Source organism: Cygnus olor, chromosome 20 (genome assembly GCF_009769625.2).
Source record: "Cygnus olor isolate bCygOlo1 chromosome 20, bCygOlo1.pri.v2, whole genome shotgun sequence".
NCBI lineage: Eukaryota > Metazoa > Chordata > Aves > Anseriformes > Anatidae > Cygnus > Cygnus olor.
Genome location: NC_049188.1, coordinates 5216943 through 5234067, shown reverse-complemented (window position 1 = coordinate 5234067; position 17125 = coordinate 5216943). Strand labels below are relative to the sequence as shown.

Here is a 17125-nt window from a genome sequence, read left to right as displayed (position 1 = left end):
AGAGGCACACGTGCGTCTTAATTCATCCCGTTCAGGAAACATGAGATTGGATTTTAAAAAAATATGAAGGCATGGCCTGAAAACAAATGGCAACGCCAGCACTGCAACTCCAGGGGTTCATTTTATTTGCCACCAGGTCTGTGAGCCCTGGGGATGGCTGCGAGCGATGCTGCGTTACTGCCACCCAGCCCAAACCAAAACGCCGCGGCCCCGTCTCTTTGGCAACACTGAAAAATCCCCTGAGATTTCAAGCTGTGTGCGCACCCTGCATCTGCACAGGAAGGGTTCATTCACAAATATCACAGAAAACAAACCGAAATGCTCCAAAATGTCAAATCAGAGGACGTTCCACAGCGCTCAGCCCTGTCCTGGCCAGGGACGGGGATGCTGGCATTTGCTCGCACGGAGGTCGAGCCCTGGGGACCCCACGTTCCCCGTGGACTCTCGGGGACAATGCCCGTCCCGGTGGCAGTGGTGGGTGCAGCGTTTGAGGTTTGTAAAAGGAACGAGGACTGTGTGGCCAGGCCGTCCTCGTGAGCCTGTGTGCATGGACACATCCGTCTGTCCTGCTCGCTGTCTCTTGCAGAGCTCAGCCTGGGCCCATGGTTATGTCCAAATGTCTCTCTTCTGGTTTTAATGGGAAAACATTCTAAGTCACTCATTTAAAAACACCCAAGCCCTACAGCACCCATCGGCAAGGCACTTCTCTGCCTGATCGCAGGAAAACAACAAATAAAGTAGCAACAAACAAGTCCTGGCTTGAAAGAAAGGCATAAAACAATCCTGAAAGTTATCAGAAACGGGTACGATTGCAGTCTCCATGTTTTCTTGTGGGCTTTTTCTTTTTTTTAAAGAAATGCCTCCTCCCCAACATCACAGCCCACCTGGCGAGGTCGGACCTGCTGGGCTGGAGGCTGCCTCATCCCAGCCACATCCGCTCTGCTTGGGGACACTGCTTCGGGACCCCGAGAACAGGGTCCACGCTGAGGACCGAGATGGGGCTCAGCCCCCGTTTTATCCCAGCACGCTCAGGAATGACGCTCGGCAGCGGCGGCAGGGCTCAGAAGAGGACCTGCCCGCCGTTGGCATCCCAGCAGCCCATCCACGGCAGCTGCGTGGCCCACTTGCCCGTGGCCACCACCCGCAGCTTGGCCTGGTCGAACCGCCAGTACTGCTCATCCCGAAAGAAGTAGACGGAGCCGTCGCGGTGCGCCAGGGCCCCCGTCGTGCCGGGGGGGACGCCGTCCCAGTCCCGCAGGCTGCGGGGGTAGTAGGGCTCCACGGCGAGGGTCTCCTCGCTCGCCACGAAGTACTTGGCGCCCTTGAAGAGCACCAGGCGCCGGAGCCGCTGGAAGTAGAGGGCCGTGTCGGGGTGCCGCGGGAGGCCGCGGGCGCTGCACTTCTGCGGGAAGCCTGACACCAGGGTGGAGCCTTGGTAGCGCCAGCATCGGCCGCCTGGGAAGAGATGGGAGAGGGGTCAGAGCACAAAACGTGGTGAGGTGGCCACCAGGAGGGCTGATCCTTCTGCTCCCCTTCACAATCGGCCACGGGGCAGCCTTACGGCTCAGAGGTGCCACCCAGCCCACCGGTGACCCGATGGCACCACCGTGGGCACGTCCCCATTAGGCTTCCCCATGGACCTGGCTGGGAAGAAGCAGCCCCTGGAGCACAAAGCTCCAGTGGCTGTGGTAGGAAATGGGGGTCTCGGGGCTGAAGTTGCCCGTGCTGCGCTGCTGCTCTCGTGCTGGAAGGAGGGACGGGGATGAAGGGTTTTGTCCAAGGGCTGGGGAGAGGCTTTCCCCACCCTGCTTGTGCCACATGCACAAGTTTCCCAACTGAGGCAAGGTTGCTCAGGGGAGTTAAAGGGGCAGCTGGGAACAGAGCATGGCCACCACGCTGTCCCCAAGCCCAGGTGCAAACCTCCCTCCTGCTCCTGCACAGCAGGACAGACAGACCCGCATCCCTCTTGGGCTGGGACAGCCAAACCCCCGCTGCAGCCAGAGGGACTGAGACCAGCCCCGGCGCCGCCCTCCCCACCCCAGCGCGGCCGTCCCCGCGGAGCCGAGGCACCGCTCTGCCCCAGACAAAAGCCCCTTTCTGCTCACAGGCCGTGCCGGGTCAGGCCCCGCGGAGGGGGGCTTTTGGCTCTCCCCCAGCCGGAGCAACAAAGCCCCCTTTCTGACGGGCTGGAGAGTGGTTTCCATGAAAAGTTCGGGCTGACCTCGGTGCCCTGGCTGCCTGGGCTGACCTTCCTCTGCCCTGCCAGCTGTGCCACCGGCAGCTTGCAGATGGCAGCAAGGCACCGGGCACGGGGCATGAATCATGGGCACCACAACGCGGTGCTCGTCCAGCTGCCAGCAGCTGCGCATCTCCAGAGAGCATTTTCTCCCCAAAATGCATCTGCTTTGATTTTTAAACCTGTGCAAATGCTGCTCTCCAGAGGGGGGAAACTGAGGCACAGGGTGGCACTGCAGGCTGTGGGTGATGCGTGGTTAACCTGTGACTAGCACAGCACCCAGGAGCCGGCACCCTCAGCACCCAGTGACACCCAGCACCTCGGCACCACACCAGGCTGGGGGTGCAGGGGCAGACCTGGACGGACAGAGCGGCGCAGGACGGACAGACGCCGGCCGCAGCCTGTGCCTCACTGACCTTTGAAGAAGTAGAAGCTGTGGCTGAGCGGGGAGCAGGCGCAGGCATCGATGCCGGCGGGGAGGCCAGGCCAGCGCGCATGCAGCGGCTGGGGCTGGCTGGCATTGCCGCTGGCCGACACCACCCAGAAGTGGCCGCCCTTGAAGATGTACAGGCTGTGGTCCGCGTCTGCTGGGCAGAGGGGGCCGTGAGGGCGAGAAGCACGGTGCCAACATCCCAAATTCAGCCCCAGCCCACTGCCCATCGCGCACCGCATCGCCTCTCGTCACCGCCACCGCGTCCAGCCCTGCGGTGTTTTGGGGACGCCCACATAGGGGTGAGGACTGGACAAACCCTCCCGTCCCACCTCGTGGGCTCATCAGTGCAGGGAGAGGTCACTGGAGTGGTGTGGGGGTTTTGGGAGAGGGCTCACAAACACCCACCGGCGGTCACGGCGTCGAAGAAGGAGTGGCAGTAATAGGTGCTGGCGCCCTGCCGCTGCCGGTCCCCGCCGTACAGGTCCCCGCTCCAGTCCTGGAAGTGAGTGAAGACCCTTCCCGGCAGCTGGATGGCCGAGCCCCTGGAGGGCTTCCCTGGGATGGAGCAGGGTGAGTTGTGGAGCAGGGCATGGAAGCGGGTTGCTCGCAAGGCTGGCGAGCCATCAGAGGGCACCAGGTTCTCCGTGTCACACGGCCTGGTTCCTATCACCCTCAGTAATGGTGGCAAAGACCCCTTGGTACCCCAAAAAATCACACACCGGCTTTTCCCTGGAGCAGCCGGTACCCATCCTGCCCTCCTTGCTGCAGCCGTGAAAGGACAGGACCCATCCCCACCACACACCGTGCACGGAGTCCTCACCCCCTGCACGGACCTGCTGCCATCCTGCTCCTCCCTCTCCACCCCGAGGAACGTCCCCAGGAGCAACCGACGTGTCGGGGAAGCGATGCTCACCGTACAAGTTCTGGATGGCCAAGATGTCATCCCAGCTGAGGACGAAGTCCTTGCTGAGCTTCTTGTAGTAGGGGGACATGAGTGCGCTCCGGGCGGGGGAGTGCTCCAGCCCCAGCGTGTGGCCGACCTCATGCGCCACCACCACGAAGAGGTTGCGCCCCTTGCCGCTGCGCAGGGACCAGCGCTCAGCACTGTCGAAGTGGGCTTCTCCGCGGCGGGGGAAGAAGGCGTGGGCCAGGGCACCTCCTGGGGACAGGATGGACGTCAGGGGGCCGTGTGGGCAGCACGCAGCCCCTGGTGTGAGCCCAGGGCCGGGGGGGACACGAGCGCTTAAACAGGCATCGATTTTGGCCCAGCGGGAGGCTTCCCGAAGGAAACCCAGCTTCCCGTGGCTATTTCATGCCCCCACGAAACCCAAACCAGTTGTGCCTGGAGGATGGGGTCAGGGCAGGGAGGGCTCCTTGGAGGCCACCAGCGTGAGCCCACCGCGAGCATCTCAACCTGGGAGCTCCTGAGCTGCGGGGCTGGGACTCAGGACCCTCCATCACCTTCGCTCACGCTGCCGGGCACCAGGATGTGTCCTTGGTAAGAGTGGGGGAACAAACCTGGCCTCCCCCCCAGCCCCAGGAAGAGCCCCCGTTGTAAAAGAGAAGCTTACGAGGAGGGAGCGACCAGCACCTGGCCCATCGAAGGCGTTGCTGAGCCCGTCGTTGTGGTCCCCGTGGAAGAAGGTGAGGCGGATGTCGGCCGGGCCGTCCCGCGCTTCCCAAAAGACCAGCGAGGAGACGTTGCTCCAGAGCTCGAAGGCGGCCCTGACGGCCAGGCGCACCTCGTGCTGCGGCAGGTACGGCGGCCAGTTCACCACCCGGTACGTCAGGTGCCGCTTGTGCCACTTGCTGCCTGCGGGACGGGACGGGCTCAGCGCCACGGGGGCGGCTCCTTGCCCTCCCACCCCAGCCGCGCAAGGAGAGCAAATCCAGCCCCTGCCCAGCTCCATGCCCAGAAGAGGAAGCCCAGGGATGGGCCTTCAGGGAGGCAAAGCAAAGGCACCTCTTAAAACAGGGGCCCAAGGAGAAAAGGATGGGGCGGATGCTGAAACCCAGGGGGAAATGAGGTGTCCGTGTACAGGGCTGGAGGCTCACCAGCCCCAAATCTCCCTGGACAGCAGCAGCTCCTCCCTGCTTCCCCGAGCTGCCTCCCTGAATCCCAGATCCCAGCCTGTGCTTTTTTTTTTTTTCTTTTTTTTTTTTTAGGGAAATCTCTTTTCTTTTCCCCCTTCACATGTCATTTTAACACTGCGGGTATGGAGCTGAGGCAAGGGAAAGCAGGCCAGCTCTCTAGCGGACGGTGCTGTATTTTCCCTATTCCTAAAGGCACCTTGACCACTCCACTTCCTGCAGAAAACTTTGCCTGAATCCCACCCGGGACAAACCTTTGCTCACCATCTGTTTTCAGAGGACCGTTTTCCCTGCACTGAGGCTCCTGCTGCTTGGGGCTTCCCTAACAGAATTTCAGGGGAGACAGAGCCTTGATGCCCCTGGGGGGACGGTGACAATGACAAAGGGAACCCGGCCATGAGATCACTGTAAGCCCCCCCACCATCCTCTGACCATATATCGGGGCAGAGGCACATTCCTGCAGCTGCCGTGCAGCATCCCAACTCCCCCGGGGGCCCCGGCAGCTGGGCTGAGGGGGCTCACATCTGGCCGGGGGCGTGCAGGAGTGGGAGAGAAGCTGCGGGGCCACTCTGGGAATATGTGGGTGCAAGAGCCAGTGCCGAGGCGTGGGAGCAGTGACGGACCTCCGGCACCTGCGCCTGCTCCAGACGTGCAGGGAAGCCAAAGAACGGGGTTTCACAGCCGTCTGCAGACACCCGAGGGCAGCTCTGGCAGCCCCCCTGCCAGAGTTCCCTTCTGTGGTCCAGGAGAGGACCTGCTTGTTAGAGGCACAGCACCTCCATCCCAAAAGGGACAGGGCTGAGCTTTCTGCTGGGACAGACTCCGCGTGGCAGGGGCCGGACACCTGCCTGGATGGTGGCAGCTCGGAGACAGCACCTGGACATCCTGCCTGCCCGTCCCTCCACGGACAGCCCCCCCCAGACCGGCAGGCAGGGACTTCCCCGGGAAACCCAGCGCCGTCTGGCCAGGGCCCAGCAGCTCCCCGCCAGCTCCGGCGGCTTTCACAGCCCGGCAAGGCGGCCAGAACAAAGCCCTGGCTTTTGCTACGGTACCGGGGTGTCCGAGCCCGGCGGGGTGCCGGACGCATGGCAGCGGTGCCGGTGACCTGGCCGAGGGTCCTGGCGCGGCTGGCAGCGGGCTGGCTAACAAAGCGCTTTGCTGGCTCAGCCGCGGCAGCTTCCTGCCCCAGGTCGGATAAACAGCCAGCTTAGCACAAAGCCACCCGCCTTCCTGCCCGGCGCCGGGCTCCCCGGCCTCCCCTCCGCCCCGCCGGCACAGATGTGGTGCTGCTCCGTGCCTCTTGCCACCCCATCAAGGAGCCTTCTGGGGCAGGGGCTGCTGGCCCCAGTCCTGCTCTGCCTCCTGCCCACTTGCTGTGGTCTCTCTGCCCACAATCGCATCCCTTGTGTCAGGGATTTGGATGGAAAACCAGAGGCATGGGGAGCACCAGGCTGCCTCCTGTGTCCTTCCGCCGGGTCCGTCCCCCAGCACCAGCTGTGCCAGATGCAGAGGCAGCTTGGCACGGCGCTAAGCCCTGCCTTAATCTCACCCTCATTTTTCCCATGTCCCACGCACAGCTGGTCCCAGCCCTCTCGCTCTCTAGGAATCACGCTATTCATCCACAAGAGCTCACGAGAGGCAAGAGGTCCAATCCTGGATAGTCAGGAGCAAGAAAATCCACCGGGAGCAGTCAGACCGCGTGTGCCTTTGCTCCATGTCAGTCCTGGTCCTCTACACTGTGCTGCTGGGGTCAGGGTGACCTAGAGGCACCTCAGGAGCCATCAAGCTCTGCCTCCCAGATTGCTGAGCCACGAGTGGACCTTGCTCCCTTTCCCAACACCACCCTCGAGCCAGACGCCCCAAGCCCAGGCCCTGCGGGATGCCGACGCTCACCGTGCTGTGCCGAGCGCCGGTGGCGCGGTGTGGCGAGGTGGCCCCAGCTCTCCCCATCGCCCGTGCCGCACCGCGGGCGGCCCATCTGCCGCAGCGTGGGGGCGTCCAGGACCCCGCTGGGCAGGAGGTGGCTCACCCGCTGGAAGTCCCTGCAAAGGAAGGGAGATGTCAGCACCCCGTATTTCGAGACAGCAGCGCCCCAGGTTCCGCGCTGGGCTCTGCCCCGCGAGCTTCGCGCCCCGCTAGCAAGAGTACATCCGGGAGATAAGGAAGCCAGGCGTTGCAAATCCCAAACCCTCTGAGCTCTTCCAGCCAGCCAGATCCTCGGCCTTGCTGCAGATATTATTGCAGCGGGGACAGCAGGCCATAAAAGGCAAATAACGCAGCGCCGCGCCGGCTGCCAGCCAGCGGTGCTCCTCCGAAGGACCGCTCATGCGTTAGCATCTGACAGCAGGCGAGCCCCGAGCTGCACAGAGCACCCCCCGGAGCAGTGCTGCATAATGCTGGCGTTAAATAAAAGGCTCCTACCTCAGCGCCGCCGTGAACTCCACGGGGCTGTGCGGGCTGGGGTGTGCTGCTCCCAGGTAGCCGTACTTCTGCAGGAATCGCTGCGGGGAGACAGGGGAGAATCACAGAGTCATTAGGGTTGGAAAACAGCTCCAAGACCATCTGGTCCAACCGTCCCCCTACCACCAATGTCACCCACTGAACCATGTCCCCAAGCACCACGTCCAACCTTCCCTTGAACACCCCCAGGGACAGTGACTCCACCACCTCCCTGGGCAGCCCCTCCCAATGCCTGACCGCTCTTTCTGAGAAGAAATGTCTCCTCATTTCCAACCTGAAATTAGAGGAGCAGCTCAGGGCGTGCAAGGGCAGAGGATAAAGATTCAGTGGGAATGAGCGTGGCAAACCCAGGGCTGGGCAGAAATTCCTGGCTGTTGCTTTGTTAGACTTCTGTGATTCCCATGACATGAGCACAAGTGTGCACGGCAGTGCTCAGACAGCTTTCTGTGCTTTTCACTCATTTTTGACGGCTCTGGGTTTTTTGGCAATGACCTGACGGAGACATAGCAGGGAACATTGCTGCCGTGGATTAAAACCCCCTGCAATGTCATCCACACCAGGGGCTAACGAAGCCACTCGCCCATCTCTAACAACCAGCAGCTCAACACAGTGATTACAATCAGGGCCACACCGATTACAATCAGGGATTTCTGTGGATTTCACCAGGTCACCAGGGCCGGGTCGGGCAGGGTCAAGTCCCGAGGCTGCCCCCGAATGGCTGCAGCCTCTCCCCAGCCGGGGCAGGATGTGCTGCTGAGCAGCAGACACATGCCGGGCGGGCGCAATGGGCTCTGCCAAACCATTCTTCTCCTTATCGTCCACTGAAATGGACGGAGATTGTCGGTCTGAACTTGCTCCAACACATAAATCGCATTTCAAAGAAAACAAGTGGCTGCCCCCGCTGCCCCCGGCTTTCTGAGGAGTTTAACAGCAATATTCCCAGGAATGCTCCACGCCCGTCTTCCCCATCCCACCGGGGACTTTTGCTGCAGACCAACCCGCCTCCCCGCATCCTGTTAGCACCGGGGTTAGGGGAACGAGGAATGAAAAGGGATGGGGATGAAAAGGGAAAGTGGCTCTGCTGCTTCCTTCATCCCGGCAGCGCGGGGCAGCAGGGCAGCAGGGACTGCAGGGCTGCCTGCTTTTAACGCCTCCTCCCAGCCCGTGCCATGGCAGAGGAGAGGCAGGAGGAAGACGAGCGCTGGGTGTTGCCCATAGGTGCTGGTGCTGGTCCTGGCTTCACCCCGGCAGCCGAGGCGCAGATGTCTCAGGAGCGCTGCCAAGAGCGCTCTGATCAGCGGCGGCGTTACACCAGGCGGGGCTTGGGGCTCAGCGGTGCCTGGAGGGGCAGAGACGTCTGCTCCTCTCGCTGGGGCTGGGTTTTTACAGCATTCCCCTCCAGAGTTAGCAAACCACCAGCTACACCCATGGATGCACGGTGATAACCCCGAACAGTCCCACCACTGCTGACAACTGAGGGCTACGGAGCAGGAGGAAAGTCCTGGGTCTCAAAAGCCCACCGTGGTGTAAGCCTCTCCTCCCACAGCTCTTCTTTCCCTCAGCATCTGAACCATAACAAGTCCGAGCTGTCTCCTCTCCCGTAACCTAACACAATCCCATCCTTGAAGCATGAAAATGGTTTTTCCCCACCATGATCTCATGAAAACCCATCTGGACAAGTCAGGGTGCGTGGCAGTAGCGCAGCACAGCAGCTGTGCTGTAACGGCACCGAACTGCTCGCATGCTGCTCACTGCTGTTACCATCCCCATTTCCTTGAGCTGAGAAAGTCAGCCCAAAGCGGGCTGTTCTCCTGCAGTTTCGGGACCGTTTCATGCTCAGGTTCTTGCGCACCGTCATTTTACCACATTTTCTTCCACCTAACACCTGGCTCCTGGGATCCAGAGGTGTGCAGACTCGAGATAAGCGGTTACTGTTATCTCTGGGTGATATTAGATCTGGAAAGAGAGCTAAAGGAAAGGGATGCGCTGACCCCGCGCTGCGTAAGGAGGGAATACAGAGTCCCCTGGAGCAGGGACTCCTGGGGGTGACAGAAGAACCGCAGAGCCCCGTGTCACAGTGTCCCCTGCCCAAAGCAGTGCTAAAAGCCCCCCCAGCAGAACCTGTGACCCTGGTGCTGAGCCAGCAGCCGCGATGCTCAGCCCCGGCAAAACCCGCTCCCTCCTGCCCCGACGGGGAACGGCTCTTTTCCATACAATGGGAGAAGAAAAACAGCAGGAAGCCAAGGGCTGCGCATTCCCGTGAAATATGCCCGGCTCCCCCTCCGCACGCGGGGAGGGAAACGAGAAGAGGAAAGGTCTGGCTGCCCGGGAGGCAGTGGAGCCTCGGGTCTGCAGGAGATGGAGGGGCCCTTCCCGGCCCGCGGCTCGCCACGGGAGATGCTTACAGCCCTGGAAATGGGCTCTGCCGAGGGCTGCAGCCAAGGAAACACCTTGCCCTCGACCGCAGGCACCCCAGGTGGAAGCCGGCCAACAGCACACACAAGCGGACCTCCCTCCTCGGAACTGGGATAACAACAGCTCAGAGACAGCAGGCTCCCGTCCCGCCCCCCCTCCGGACACATTTCTGGCCTGTTTCCACCGCTTAAGTACCAGAAACGCACGGACAAGCCTCTCCCCCTGCCTGGCAGGCAGCTTATGTTGCCTGCGGTCCCTTCTGCTGCACCTGGACACAAAACCCCTCTTTCCCCTCCATTCCCCTGAGCACAGACCGGTGTCCGAAGCGGATGGCTAACATTTTGTGCTGTGCTTTCAGAGGACGCTGGCCGCGCGGCGAAGCCAACAGCATCCCTGTGAGGTATGCTGCGATCCCAGCCCAGGCTGAGCATCCCCAGCTCCATCCCGTGGCGTTTCACCACCAGGCATCACCATGAAGCTCTCCCTCGGTTCCCCCCCTGCAGACACGATGGGGCCCGGCCCCAGGAAGCTGCCGGCACGAGCAGGTTTTGGCAGGAACGCCCGCAGGTCGCTGCCTGCCGGGATGCTGCAGCACTGGAAAACCTTCATCTCTCGCCGCTCTCTCACGCCGCATTCCTGTCTGCGTTCGCAGCCCCTTAGGCAGAGTCCTCGCGTCTCTTTTGTTTAAGCGTGTGTGTAAGTGGATGTATAAATTATTATACACGCATACGTACAGAGACACACAAGAACGGAAATTAGCAAACACAGAGCTTGGCTTGCCTTCCATAGAAAGGGTGGAAGGCAGCAACCACACCAGCTAACCCCGTACGTCGGCGAGGGGCTGATGAAACCCCCAGCACTGTTGCTGTCGTGCTCCCTGCTGTGCCTGATCCGGCCCCAAAGGCATCTCTTCTCCCACCCACATCCCTAAAACCTGCCTTAGCAGGGAATTATCTACTTGCCCCTGAAGATGTGGAGCTGGGGAATACCGTGTCTGGTGGGTTTTACGCTCCCTTACTCTTCCTTCACACTTGCTCTCCTCGAGCGGTGCAGCAGGGGTGCACCAAACACCCGGGTGTTTGGGCTGCTGAGCACCGAGCATGCTCACCGGGGCAGCAGGGATGCTGCGGGATGGCAGTACGAAATATTGCATTGCTTAAGAGAAAACAAGAGCCTGGGGCTGAAATGCACTGCGGCACAGAAGCTGACGGAAAATGACCCAAAGCGCTCGGGGAAGTTTTTTCGAGGGTGAATAGCAGAGGGCTGACAAACCAGTTTGATCACGCAGACTGGTTGTGCTCTCATGTCTGAGGGAACAACGAGAGAAAAGGGAAAGAAGACATTTGGTCTTTGCCATCACCAAGGTGGAAACAGGGAGCAGGAGTGCAGCATGCTCACACTGCACCATGCCGCAAGGGCAGCGTCAGGAGAACTCCTCTGCTCCTCTGTTTGTACCGCTAAAGGTAGAAACACGCCGAGGCCAAACGGGGACCACCCTGGGGAGAAGGTTTTTCTCCCCCTTATGTCAATCAGAAGGAAAATGCTTGATGCCCCTTTCAGCCAGCATCCCACCTCTGCACCCACGCCATGGAAAAGCTTGTCCGGACACCAGGACACCAACACAGAAAGTGAGCCCCAGGTTTGCCGAGGTGGAGGGGAGAGCCCGGGGCGGTGCCACTGCAGCACTGAGAGGGGAAGGAGGCAGGATAAAAAAAAATCAAAATAAAAACCAGAAAGGAGAACATCCCAGTCACTTCTCACTCCCCATTTCCATTCCCCACTTTTCTCAAACTTCACACCGATTTTTCCTCCGGCCACCACAGACCTGTACCTTCAAACACGATCGCTGCAGGGACTTCATCACCCTTGGCACCAAAAGCACAGGGACACACGCTTCACTCTGTGCCGGGATATCCCGCACGTGCCGTGTCTTTTAAAGAAGCCCTCTGGCATGGGCGCAGCTCGGGCACTGCCGTGTACCTGCTGCTTCCCTGAGCACATCCCCGCAATCCTCCTGCATGAGCCAGGTCTGCCAAGCTACGTGCTATCCAGCACCGGACCTCCTCCTATCTGCAGTCTGCACATAACAAGACGGTTTAATATAAATGTGCTTCAAATTAAATATCCAAGCCATTTTTTTTTAAGCTGCCGTCGTAACAAATGCAATGAAAACAAGGGCACAAGCCAGGAACTTAACCCAACTGGACGTTTTCTCAGACGTTCACATCTAAGTTTACACAACCCTTTGTTGCTAGCACGGGATATTTTAAAAGCAATAAAAAAGAGAGAAACAACTTTAGAAGCAAAGTCTGATGTTACGCGAGAATTTCGGCTTCCACTGACAAGCCGGCTGAACAGCTCCGTTTATTTGGACAAGCTTTCTAACCCCAGCCTCCAGGCATTTATTTACCCGGCGTGTTCATGCTGGAGGCACATCGCATCGCTGCGGGGCACGAAGGTACCGGGGCAGCTCCCCGAACCCCCCCCCACAAGCTCCCGCAGGCCGCGGGTGAGGGTCTGTCAGCCCCAGCCTCGCCACGCTCGCTCTCCCCTATAAGCTGTGGGGTTTTTGGAGCTGGTTTCGCTACCTTCAGGCTGAGCTTTGCCTGATTCGGGGCGTGCATGCAGCGGGTGAAGCCCACAGGGACCCGTGAGCCAGCACCCCAAGGCTGGGCCCCCCACACCTCAGGGACCCCACGAGGGATGCGAACACCCCCAAGGTCCCCACCAGCACTCGCCTTCCCCACCCAGCATCCACCCGGGCCAAAACAGCCGACCCCAGGCAGGAGAAGCCCCCGGCCGCAGCTCCACCATCCGCCCCCAGCCACAGCCCGGAGCCCCCCCGGGGACCCCCCCCCAGCCGCCGCCGCCACCCTACCTCCGCCTGCCGCCGCCGGCTGCCGCCCGCCGCCGCCCTCACGGCCGCCAGCAGCCCCAGCGCCAGCGCCGCCCTCAGCACCGCGGCCATGCCCGTGGCCGTGCTCCTGCTCCTGCCCATGCCCGTGGCTGTGGCCGTGCCCGCGGCCGTGCCGCCGCCACCGCCTCTCCCCCGGTGCCGGTCCCGGCTCCGCTTCTCCACGGCCCGGCCCCGGGGGCGGCCCCGGCCCGCCCCGCCCGCAGGGCTGGGCTCCTCCGCACCCCCGCCTACCTCCCCGGGGTCCCCCCGTCACCGTCCCCTGAGTTCCCCCCGTGTCTCCTTCACCCCTCCCGTGATCACCGGAGCCGCGGGGCCCGAAGAGAGACCCCCTGGGGCCCCCCTCACGCCTCAGGGTGTGGGGCTGAGGGGGCGGCCGGGCCCCGGAGCACAAGGCTGAGGGGGGCAATCTGTCACCACCTCAATTTTATAAATCAGGGGTCATGCTTGGCTGGGGGGCACCGGGGGGCTCTAACGGCACCTCTAAGGCACTGGCTCTGCGACCCCCCTCGCAGCGATGCCCCTTTTTTCCCTTCACACCCCACGGCTTGGCTTCCCTTTGGTCAGGGCAGGGGGCGGCTGTGCCAGCGGGACCCGCTCCCATGGGGGTCTCCAGCCCCGTCGCCACGCTGTGCCACGGGGTGTAGGGCCAGGAGAGCTGCCCCAGGGGCTCACCCCACACCCAGCTCTCTCCACTACCCCCCCAAGGTCAGATCCTTCTCCTCGGCCTCCCCGGTGCAGAACAGGACACACACTGGTGCCACCAACGCTGGCCAAAGCAACCCTGCGGCCTCAAGCTGCACGAAATGGCGGCCGGGCCCTAGCACCCGACCTGGGCACAGCCCGAGGAGCCGCGGGCTCTGCTCCTCTCATCTGGGTTCCCCCACAGCCACCCGTCTTTAGGGATTCTCCGCTGGAGCCCAGCCGTTCCCAGCGACGACAAGTTAACAGCTCTGTTTACTCCCCGCAGTATTTTGTTTGACTATTTTGTTTTAATATGACTAAAGCGAAAGGATGTTTTGATTGTGCTCTGGATCAGAAAAAAAATAATAGGATGTGACTTATATCTGCTTTTGTTTTCATGCCAGCTTCAACCACACACCTATTTTAAAGCTCCCGGGCCTCTTCCTCTTCTTTTGAAGCATGCCAAGCCCCGGAGCTCCAGCAGCATCTGCGGAGTGCAGCTTGAGGAGAGCTGCAGGGATCCCGCAGCACGCTGCCTCTCACCAGGGCTGGGAGCAGAACAGGGGAGGCTTTTCAGGACTTGAGGTTTCAAGAAGGGGATCAGTGTCACAGGGCGAAATATGGGGTGAAATAAGGAAGCAGGGCAGGGAGAGGCTGGCAGTAAGGCAGGGCTGGCAGACGGAGGGCAGCAGCGCGATAAGGAGCGGGGAGCCGCTCGCGCAGGTCAGAGCCGCGCTTCCTTTCAAAACAAGAGCTGCTCTGTCTGCAAATGCATCCGTGTTTGGTTCGTCTCTAGGAAGCAACCGATCCATCTGCTGTTCCCCTTAAGAATATGGGCGACGAGAAAGTGCCTGGCTTAGGCCCAGCAGCAGCAGGAAGCTCCATCCCTGCTCGGTGCAAGGCAGGGAAGGGGCTGGGGGGCACCTGCACCCCACCTCCCCGACCTGGTGCTCCGTGACGCTGCCGCCTTGCTCTGTACCCAATGTGGCACCCAGATGGGGAAGAATTCGGCCCTGGGGCGCTGGGTGCCTAGTCGCAGGTCTCAGCAGGTCCTGGCGCACAGCACGGAGATGTTTATCCAGCTGTGCTCAGCAGAGAGGCATCGGGAATGGAAAAGCTGTCTGCCTTGTGGAAAGGTGGACAGTTTTCGGCATCTGGTGAAAGCTCAGAAGTGGGCTGGAAGAAAGCTTGAATCCTTATGGCTTCTACTCTAAAACTGAAACTCCAGAAGTAAAGCCTGGATTTAAGCGTTTGCAAACAGCTGTCCGAGTTTTACTAAAAAAGCTTGCAGAAGACCATGACCAATAGATCCAAACAAGCTCTGGTTGCCTAAACAGTCCGGATTTCTTGGGTCTCTACACATACGGCCATCTTTGCGTTTAACACAAAAGATCTCAGTGCAGTCAGCTACTTCAGTTACAAACCCCTTTCCCAAGCTCCTCAATTACCAGCAGCACATTAACGGCCGAGGGGCTCCTTTGTGGTGCTGAGCCGAGCCCAGGCATCGTCACTGGCTGCTGGCGGAGGTGAGTGCTGGAGCGGCTCAGGAACGGGCGTTACGAAATAGCACCACGCCGATGTGAAATTTCTGGGTAGCTTCACTGTTTACCGTAACTGATAAGCAAATAGCAACAGCATTACTCCCCTCTGGCAGTTTCTATGGGGGATGGATGTGAAGCACAAGAGCTGCCGGTTAAAACTTTCAGTGCTTTGCTCTAAGCGCGCGTTCATGTTGCTCCCTTTCACCCGCTCCAGCTGCCTCCGCTGCAGAACGGTCATTGCTCAGACATCTGCTGCTCAGATGGCTGCTGGATGCCACTTCGGGGATGTTAGGAGCAAATCCTGCTGCTGTGGGGTGCTCAGCCCTGTGGCATGAAAAGGTGGGACCAGATGGGCATGGCCACAGAAGCAGCAGCACCCCTAACCTGCGAGAGGCACAGTGCTTTACAAAGCCCCAAGCCTGCCACAAGGGCAAAGCTCTTCTGCTTGGACAGTTTTCCTGGGTGCTTCATCTGCACGCAGTAAGTTCTCGCAAGTCTAAGGACTTCCCGTGCCTTTAACGTGCAAGATACTGAGCGTGCCTAGTCCCATACCCTGTCTTCAAGACAAGTCAGGAGCAGATGCTTATCAGAGGGAAAAGAAAAAAAAAAAAAAAGGAAAATGCAGAATCCGTACATGCTTTCCTTGGCTTTACCCACTGTGTGTGGAGCTACCAGGAAACTGGTGGGGTGAAGGGGGGCCACATCCAGCCCTGCAGCTGGCACTGCTGCTCTGCACAACCCTTCCATGCTCGGGAACACCAGCTGCCGTCCTACAAACACACCTGCACGGGTCGGGCTTCCTTTGCTGCGAGCAATTTGACTGAATGCCACCAGCTCTTTGCCCAGAGGACTGCTGCAACCACATGCATCTCTTTGGGATCAGTGCGTCACCTGTGTTCCAGCAGACACCATCACGTCAGAAAATTATGTGAAAAGCAGGCTCTTCTCAGCCCTTTTGCAAAAGCAATTCCTCCAGCAGCATTAGCAACACCATCTACCGTGGACAACGTCACACGAGCTCTTTGCTACCCTGGAAATCCGAACTTTCATTTCTAGATCAGGCAAAGCAGTGACGCCCCCTGCTCTCCAGGCCCGTGGAGTTTGAGCAGCTCACAAAGTCGCATTACTTCTCAGGGCGAGGTGGGTTTGGCCATACAGAGACAGCTCTGAATGTATTTGGCTCTCTCTGAAATTGTTTAGCTATTTTTGTTGCATTTCAGCTCTGTAATGATCATATGCTTCTTCTACATTGGCATCCTCCCGCTATGCTTTTCTCTATAAAGTCATTGTTGAGCTTGGCAAGTGCAAGATGTGTTTTTTATAAATAAACCACCAGCATTCCATACAGTACTGATTTCCAAAACTAAAACCTCGCTGCTTAAAAAAAAATATTGGAGGCTAGATCATAAAAGAGATGGAGGAAGCAGCGCAGAGCTTTTCCCAGCTCAGCCCGAGCCCATTTGCTCTGCGGGGACAGTCTCTGTTTTTTTAGACAAGCAACTACTGGAGAGAAATTCTAAGTAGGATTTGTGAGATTTGCCTTTTTTCAATTCAGCTGTTGGTCTGCTAAAAACAGAAAGTTACACATTTGCAGACACCTTCCTCACCTGTTTAAAGGAAAAAAAATAGACAGCAACTCTAGCACCTACAAAACTCTAAAGCCTTTTGATGGTGAGCACTGACCATTAATAGAGGACTTTATTTGCATAGCATCACAGAGCAATCTGCTTCACCAGAACAGATGTTACCATGTCAGGAAGAGCCAGGATTCATTCAACCCTCGAGATGCTAGCTACTGATTTATTTTTTTTTCTTTTAAGCTTTTTACTTTTCTTTTAACCTCATTAAAGCTTACTCTGCTGAACTTAAGGTAGTTGCTGAGAAAAACTGCAGGGCTAAAGGACTTTGCAGAAATGGCTGTAGGGCAATGACATGGTTAAACCATCATCTGGGTTTGTGTCTCTTACAGTATCTTCCCAGGCCTCTCCAAATTAATTTAACTCTCTCTACACCAAAAGCAACTGAAAACCGTATGTGCCAGCACACTAGAATCACCCTTTCCCTGTCTGACTTGCAAGTTTTCTGTAAGACAAAACAGCTGGTGAAGAAGATATTTTCACGGTCTTAAAAAGCATGCAAGAACACAGGTTGTCTTGCCCCAGTACAGAAAAGATCCTAAACAAACACCATTCAGCATCACTGCCAGGCTGGGAAAGCTGTGAAGGTGGTGACAGCTCCAGCAGTCCCAGGGCTTACTTGAATACTGCTCTACTTAGTAATCCAGCCGGGTAGTGGCTGTTTAAAGGCCTAAGTGCTCTTAGCTGGGGGAAGAAAGCAAGCTTAGAGGCTGA

At 59.0% G+C, this 17125-nt stretch overlaps 1 protein-coding gene across 1 annotated transcript; it reads right to left on the bottom strand.

Annotated features, from left to right (window-relative positions):
- Window positions 1-102: 102 nt before the first annotated feature.
- MMP28 (matrix metallopeptidase 28) lies at window positions 103-12603 on the bottom strand. The gene is made up of 8 exons (XM_040532931.1): window positions 12514-12603; window positions 7182-7261; window positions 6654-6802; window positions 4261-4482; window positions 3583-3828; window positions 3075-3224; window positions 2653-2820; window positions 103-1455 (listed from the first exon to the last, which is right to left on the bottom strand). Exons 1-8 carry the CDS (start codon window positions 12601-12603, stop codon window positions 1061-1063), a joined length of 1500 nt encoding a protein of 499 aa, XP_040388865.1. The 3' UTR covers window positions 103-1060.
- Window positions 12604-17125: the final 4522 nt, after the last annotated feature.